Raw genomic sequence first — 8,803 nt, forward strand, 5'->3', positions numbered from 1 at the left:
AGTTGAGGTTCGAGGTCATGTGATTAGTCGCACTTGTATCTATGATCCATTCATGAGTACAACCTGCCTTGTCTACTAAGCAGACAGTGGAATGAGATATACCTGCCATATTGGATGTGGTCTCCTGCATCTCTTCTTTGTTGAGTAGCTTCAGGATCTGATTGAATTTCTCCTCTGTGAACATAGGCCCCATTCCATATCCTGAGGAGTTCCCCTTCTCAGCATGTGTGTTTGGTGCATTCATGTTCCCCTGCATCTGTGATTCAGCTTCTCCCAACACTGCAGAATTAGCTAAACCATATCCTCATCTCCTTTTAAATTTGAAATCAGTTGGATATCCTACTATCTTATAACAATTCTCCCTAGTGTGCCCTTTCATTTTGCAAAAATTACATTGGAGATTGTAATTCTTCTTGGGTCGAAACTGACTACCAGCAGTCCTAGTAGACATTAGTGCAATAACTTCACTTCTTTTAGTTGAATCATGAGGATTAGACATAGCTTTTTGACTCTCATGTTCCATTAACATTGAGTATGCCTTATTTACTGTAGGTACTGGAATCATCATAGTATCTGGCTACGAGCTTGTTCATATGACTCATTAAGTCCCATCAGAAATTGTAGCAGCTTCAAACGTTCCATAAAAGCCACATATTCACCAGATTTTGCGCAATCACATCCCAGAGCTGGGGCTAAACTATCAAATTCTGCCCAGAGTACTCGTATCTTTGAGAAATATGACGAGATCAAGTTAGTACCTTGATTAATTATTGCGATTTCTCTGTGAATTTGGAAGATTCTCGAACAATCTATCTTATCAAATCGCTTTTTCAAGTCCTTCCAAACTTCACTGGCATTCAAAGAGTAAACGATGCCACTGAGTAATTCCGGTGAAACACAATTCATAATCCATGACAAAATGATTGCGTTGCATCGCTCCCAAAGATCTATGAGATTTGTACCAAAACTTTCCCTTTTACAAGTGTCGTCGATGAACCCTAGCTTGTTCCGACCTAGGATTGCAATTCTCATTGCTCGAATCCATACGGAATAGTTTTTCGATCCTCGTAATTGAAGAGAAATCAACACAGCTCCCAAATTGTCAATTGAATTGAGAAAAAGTGGGTGATTGTGGCTCAATTTATCTGGTAGTTCATTGTCAACAGTTGCCATGATTGAGCTCCGTCTCAATTCTCCGGTGAAGAGTTAGCTAGTAGAAAAATTGCTCTAAACAACCACACTTATGGCCGATTGCTCTGATACCATATCAAATTTAGTGGAAGAGATCGATCATGGAGGATTGAGCTAAGAGCTTCTTCTTCTTACTCAAATGAGAAAAATGAATTACTATGTACAGTTAACTTCCTAAGCTACTGTTATAGAGCTAATTCACCGACTAACTACTGAGTTAGTTACTAACTTCTACAAATTACATATACACTCATCACTTTTAAGTTAGCTACACAATACTACCCTACTTCATTCTTATCACTCTCAATAATATATATATATTAATTTTATTGATAAAGCGTAAATACCAGGTACAAATTACCATTAAAGAAACATAAAGAACAGAGTCAGACATAGGTAGGCCATGGGTCATGAGGTAGGCCATGGGTCATGAGCTGTCCCTAATTTCTATATTTTCAAACTTGTCATTTATAAGACGAGAAACAGAAGGAAAACTCTCCAAATCTAGGAGCGCACTTTACCTGCTATCCTTAGGAAGAATAAATTTTCCACTAACCATATTAATTAGTAATATTTAAAACGTAAAAAATAGAGATCATCAGTCCTTTGATCTTTAACTTTTGTAACCAAACACCAAATTGTGACTAGGACATTCTTTTGTAACCAAAACAGTTGGCTAATACTACCGGCTAAGTTAATTGGATTGCCAAATGTAATAGTAATGCAATAACTTCTTGAATTGTTTATTTACTTTCCGGATTTGGTAACCTTTTCTTAACCCTCCTTGACATTTATTCTGCTTTGTAATTGCCAAACAACGATTTCCTGTTGGGACATTTATACATGCCATTTTGGAAATTTTCCAGAATGATTAATGAGACCCTACCCAGTGACGGCTGCCGATGGGCAACGTTTCATCTAAACCTAATATTTTTTACACAAAGTATATATATATATTATCTTGGTCCCTAACTAATTTTCATGTTTTACTTTTTGAGAGTCAAATTATATAAAATGTGACCAATTATAATTTAAAATGTATTTTTCATCATATTAAAATATAAAAGAATTATAACCTGAAGTACTAATATAATTTTTGAATATATAAATTTTAATTTTAAAATATTAAGTTGATTTAATTTAATTTAACTTAGAAGATTAGTCAAATTGACTCTCAAGTAGCAAAATATAAAAACTAATTGGGGATACATCGAGGGAGTATATGTGAAAATTCAGTAACAATTAGATTTGAATTCAACAATAACAACCACCGACCAGTAAAATCTCACAAGTGGGGTCTGAAAAGGATAAAGTGTATGCAGATTTTACCCCTGCTCCAAGAGGTAGAGAGACTGTTTTCGATAGACCCTACTGTCCCACTAACTAATTATCCAATCTAGTATTTAGGAATCACCCAGCAAAACCAAAGTTCAACAAACTGAACTAAATAAAGCAGTGTAAAGAAACGTGATTAATGGATATGAGTTAGAGTTGAAACATATTAAGCAGTGTGAATGCGCTTGATATGTACAAAGCAGAGGCCAAACTTGTTAGGACCGTAAAAATTAGGTATCATACGGAAGCTAGCAAAGTAAATCTTGAGCGACGATAAATTATACAACAAAGGAGAAATATACCAAAAGAAACACAAACATTTAACGTGGTTCGGTCAACTAACATACGTCTACTTGCGGAGATGAGCAATCCACTATATAAAAAGATAGTACAAAATATCGAGAGAACAACCTCACGAAGAGGCAAACACAAGTGACACACTAACACTTGTCCCGTAAAGTTCTCCCCCTAAACACTACTCTCAAGCCCCTATGGCTACATTGTGGATGCTACTGAATGAGAAGGACGGATCTTCAATTTATAGAACTCCAAACCTTTTCCTACAAGAAAAAGGACTAGCCAAATATAGGAGAATTATAATTTTCTTCTACAAAAAGGAAAACTCAATTAAGGTAATTATATTTCCATTTCCTTCAACAAATAGGAAAACCAAATATGGTAAGAAAATTATGGCAAATACCTAACAATTCTCCCCCTTGGCCGGAATTTTCTGACAAAATAAACTTGATCCACCTTCTTCACATAGCCTTCAACAGGTTGCATCTCCAAATCTCCACCACAAAGTTTGTCTCAACGTACGTAGCACACTGGTCAAATTTCTCAGACAAAAATCACGATTATCGTCAAATATGTTGCGGCTAGAACTGAACCTGCCAAGATGAACCTGTCTTGAACCTCACTCTAATACCACTTGTTAGGACCGTAAAAATCAGGTGTCATACGGAAGCTAGCAAAGCAAACCTTGAGCGACGATAAATCATACAACAAAGGAGAAATATATCAAAAGAGACACAAACATTTAACGTGGTTCGGTCAACTGACCTACGTCCACGTGCGGAGATGAGCAATCCACTATATAAAAAGAGAGTACAAAATATCGAGAGAACAACCTCACGAAGAGGCAAACACAAGTGACACACTAACACTTGTCCCGTAAAGTTCTCCCCCTAAAAACTTCTTAAACCCCTATGGCTACATTGTGGATGTTACTGAATGAGAAGGACAGATCTTCAATTTATAGAACTCCAAACTTTTTCCTACAAGAAAAAGAACTAGCCAAATATAGGAGAATTATAATTTCCTTCTACAAAAAGGAAAATCCAATTAAGGTAATTATATTGCTCTTTCCTTCAACAAATAGAAAAACTAAATATGGTAAGAAAATTATGACAAACACCTAACAAAACTGAACTATGTGTGTCTCGTGTAAGAATTTTGTTTGTCTTCCTCGGCCGCGCATTGCACAATACCAACTCTTTGACGGCCGACATTGACTTCAACAGTTCAACACATAAATTTTTATAGGATTATTAGGTTCATAAACAAATATATGAAATTGTGCTTTCGACTTAACTCAATTTTAGAAGTTAGCTTATCAGGTGAATATTATCTAAAATCGTATAAGGAAATAATAGCTCATTGTCAACAAATGTGATACACTAAATAGCATGTACAACTGACATGCATCTAGAATATCATGAATAGATAACATGAGGGCCTAATATTAGATAAACTGAGAATTAGAATAAATTCGGCTCTAATTAACTTTTGATCCAACTTAACGATAATTATCAAAAACTGTTTAAAGAGATAATAACTTATTTCATTTGTTAATTAATGTGAGACCTAAGGGGTCGTTTGGTTGTTGGGATAAGGGATAACAATCCCAAAATAAAATACAGAATTATTTTATTTCACGTTTAGTTATGGGTATTAATTAGTATCAAAAACCATCTTATACTAAAATATCCTTAGATAACAAGACATTAGTGACAACGCTTAGTGACGAGAGTGGCGACATACAAGGATCTAACATCGACCAATAAGAGCGTAGCTACTCGACTTCAGACATATGGATTATGGGATCGAAACAAGTCTCACATAGAAGGTGGATAACTAATCACATCGAATATCTCAGCCTATAAAACATCATTATTTATCCCATCCTAATAATCAAATGACCCCTAAGCATCATGTCGAAGAATAATAGAGAATTCAGAAAATGAAATTTGGGCTTTGTTGGTCCACCTGAGAGAGGGGCCAAGAGGCGGAGAGAAATTGAGTGGCCGACACACAGTAACTGGTAGGCCAATGGGAAGGGAGCAAATGGACCATTTATGGATGGGCTTGTTTCTACTTCTTCCATTGTTGTCTTGAGGATCTGTCTGTCGATGTGAAATTCAGGTAAGCAACAGCCAACAAACTCACAGTGACATATACTACGTTTATTTTCCTTAAACATAAAAAAATTATTTCTGAATTTAGAGAAAAAATTAGTAGCATTTGCAGGGGAAATCGATTTTATAAGATAATTACAGTAACTGATCATAAAAGATTATTTCTTTGTAGCAAAAAGTACATGTTATCTTCTCAAAATTTTCAACCATTGGAGCAAAATTATAGATGGTGACATTAGTGATAAAGAAGGATTTAGTATTTTTAAAACATACATGCGTCGGGTAAAAGAGGGAAAAAAAGAAGATACTAAGTGGGAATCGACCCATATTCCTCTAAGTAAATAACTAAACTTTTAACCAATTGCATTATTTGGTCACTTTGGAGTATAAGAACTAGCAGATAATATTAAATCAATTCTAGAAAGTATGTGCGTAAAATGTCTAGTTTAATAGACAGACCATGAGTTCACATGTACCATATTTTAGGCACTATCCGCCCCCTGGTTAGTGATAGTCCCAAGAGCCAAAGTGAGTGCCACTTGCCACTTTTTTTTCATACGCTTAGATAACACGGTACAATTAAAACTATAATTGTCCTCAAACTGCTATATATAAGTGAAACAATCAAATTTAATGGGTGCAAAAACGCGTAAAATTAGCAACACATCTCGGCAACACCAGTGAGTTAATTATTTTCTTGTTTGAAAAAAGGGAGAAAAAGAACAAAAAAGAAAGAGAAAAGAAATTCAAAGTCATATGCTGACTTGTCTTTTATGATTGCTATAATTTCCTATATATAGACGAGTATATGCCAGAAAATAGCAACAAACTATCTGTCTCATTTCATTTCACTTACAATCTTTCCAAATCCTTCTTCTTTCTTCTTTCTCTCAAAAAAAAAAATCCAAAGTTCATATTACCACCTTAATTAGAGAAAGTCATCAATTTTTTCAAGCAACAAAGAAAAAAGATGAAGCTTTTATCAGAAAAAGCCACGTGTAATTCGCATGGACAAGACTCTTCATATTTCCTAGGATGGCAAGAGTACGAGAAGAATCCATACGATGAAATTCAGAATCCAAAAGGAATAATACAAATGGGACTTGCAGAGAATCAGGTAATTAATTAGATAACACTAACCATATTTCCTATATATTCTGCTATTTAATTTGTATTTGCAGCTTCCCATTTCTTATTGTCGGATTTAATTACGATTAGACAATTTATTTTTATTTTTTTGCGATATTGACCCTGTATTTACCGTTATTTATTTTCTGTTTGCAGCTTTCTTTTGATTTATTAGAGTCTTGGCTTGGTCAAAACCCAGACGCAGCTGGGTTTAAGAGAAATGGAGAGTCCATATTTAGAGAACTTGCTCTATTTCAAGATTACCACGGCCTTCCCGCTTTCAAAAATGTAAGTATCCTCTACATATTCATGAGTTTATTTAACTTATATACACTAATAATATAAAATAATACAATTAATTGTCCAAAAAAATTGTTAGTAACAGTAAAAAGTAATCTCTCCAGTGTGGTTTACGAGCTATTGCAGTGAAGCGGGGCTTACCCAGAGCGCACCCGCCTAGTTTAAAAAAAAAGGAAAAAGTAATACTAAAAAAATTACCTATTACTACATGGGAGTATTAAAATACGTCGATAGTACAAAAATTCATTACATTACTTAAATTAAGAATATTCTCACTTAATTAGAGTGGTTAAGAAGTTACAAGTATAATAATCTCACATTTTTATGGTTACTTTGTTAATGCAGGCATTGGTTCAATTCATGGCTGAAATTAGAGGGAACAAAGTCACCTTTGATTCTAACAATCTTGTCCTCACCGCCGGCGCAACTTCCGCAAATGAGACGCTCATGTTTTGCCTCGCCGACCGCGGCGACGCTTTTCTCCTTCCCACCCCATACTACCCTGGGTACGTTGTTATTTTACACCATCAGTGTATATATTTTAACATGGCGTAACAAATAATTAGCTATAATGCACTTATCTTTAAACCACAAATTGATTCGTTACTTATTATTTTTGCATTGTGATATGCAGATTTGACAGAGATCTCAAATGGAGAACTGGTGCTGAGATAGTGCCAATACAATGTAAAAGTTCAAATGGCTTCAGAATTACAAAATCAGCTCTAGAAGAAGCATACAAAGAAGCCAAAAATCGCAACCTTAGAGTAAAAGGAGTACTAGTAACGAACCCCTCGAATCCATTGGGCACAACATTAACACGAAATGAACTCGAATTACTTCTCAGCTTCGTCGATACAAAAGGTATCCATCTCATTAGTGACGAAATCTATTCAGGCACAGTTTTTAACTCGCCGAATTTCGTTAGTGTTATGGAAGTATTAATCGAAAAGAACTACATGTACACTGAAGTTTGGGATCGAGTTCACATTGTCTATAGTCTTTCCAAAGATCTTGGCCTTCCTGGTTTTCGTGTTGGTGCAATTTACTCCAACGACGATGTTGTTGTATCTGCAGCTACTAAAATGTCCAGTTTCGGGTTGATTTCTTCACAAACTCAGTACCTTTTATCAGCCATGTTATCTGACAAAAAATTCACGAAAAAATACGTTTCTGAAAATCAAAAGAGACTCAAAAAACGCCATGCAATGATGGTACGAGGTCTTCAAAGTGCAGGAATTAGTTGCCTTGAGAGCAATGCTGGTTTATTTTGTTGGGTAGATATGAGACATTTACTAAGTTCTAATACTTTTGAAGCAGAAATTGAGCTATGGAAAAAAATAGTTTACGAAGTTGGACTAAATATTTCGCCTGGATCATCATGCCATTGTACAGAACCAGGGTGGTTTCGTGCATGTTTCGCTAACATGTCAGAAGATACGTTGAATCTCGCGATTCAACGGATCAAAAATTTTGTTAACTCCTCTGCTATCAGTACCCAGGCTCACAGTAATCAGACTAACCAGAATACGAATACGAATACAAAGAAGAAGTTATTCTCCAAGTGGGGTTTTCGACTATCGTTTAATGACAGAGAACGATAGATCAGTGTGAACATTCCTTTGTCCAGATGAAATTTTTTTTAACTCATCAATATTTTAGATGTTGAGTTTCCCAAAATTTAATTTTTTTTTGTATCAAAATTCTTTTTATTGTTTGTAATTTTAGTGTATAGAGGAAGCACTCGGTCCACATGTGATGGATGTGAAGTGGTCTATCATTATTTGTATACATCTTGAATATCGAATACATATACATGTGTGAATCTTCTTGAATTGTTCAACAAATTTCTTGAAATGTTCATCATTTCCATCACATGATGATGGTCCCATATGATAGTAAAACACTGCATATGTTTATTTGATCCATTATTTATTTTAGAGTTCGGTTATTATACCTATGATTATTGGTTACGGGTGAATAAAAAATTTAATGAGAAAAACTACTTGGCAGCGGCGAAATGAACGGCAACACAACATGTCTTATATATCATGGCCAAGTTGGACGTTGGATGTTGGCCAACTTCCTTTCTTTATTAAAATGTATTATTCCTCAACCGACCTTTTCTAGTATGTAGTAGGAAGGGAGAGAGAAAAATGAGAAGATCATGTTGGATTAACTTAAGGTGGAGCTAGAAGCGCAAGAAAGTTCATCCGAATCCACTTGTTAGAAAATTACATTATATATAAAAAGTCAAAATTAGTTCAACACAACGAAATTCAAACTAGGAATTACGTCTTTAAAGAATTTCGATTGAAAAATACAATAATAAGACACATTTTATATATATATATATATTATTTGGTTAGAGGCCGAGCCTGACTCTTTGACATCGGGCGTGGCATGACTGTGGCAAGAATTGGGCGTGATGG

General features: G+C 35.1%; 2 protein-coding genes across 2 annotated transcripts; one reads left to right on the forward strand and one right to left on the reverse strand.

The window, feature by feature from the left end:
- Window positions 1-564: 564 nt before the first annotated feature.
- Window positions 565-1,173, reverse strand: LOC138878529 (uncharacterized). Its single transcript, XM_070158216.1, has one exon. The coding sequence runs from the start codon at window positions 1,171-1,173 to the stop codon at window positions 565-567; it is 609 nt and encodes a 202-aa protein (XP_070014317.1).
- Window positions 1,174-5,790: 4,617 nt separating this feature from the next.
- LOC104244092 (1-aminocyclopropane-1-carboxylate synthase 3-like) lies at window positions 5,791-8,177 on the forward strand. The gene is made up of 4 exons (XM_009799400.2): window positions 5,791-6,060; window positions 6,228-6,359; window positions 6,717-6,877; window positions 7,006-8,177. The coding sequence occupies exons 1-4, from the start codon at window positions 5,914-5,916 to the stop codon at window positions 7,973-7,975; spliced, it is 1,410 nt and encodes a 469-aa protein (XP_009797702.1). The 5' UTR covers window positions 5,791-5,913; the 3' UTR covers window positions 7,976-8,177.
- Window positions 8,178-8,803: the final 626 nt, after the last annotated feature.

Source organism: Nicotiana sylvestris, chromosome 9 (genome assembly GCF_000393655.2).
Source record: "Nicotiana sylvestris chromosome 9, ASM39365v2, whole genome shotgun sequence".
NCBI lineage: Eukaryota > Viridiplantae > Streptophyta > Magnoliopsida > Solanales > Solanaceae > Nicotiana > Nicotiana sylvestris.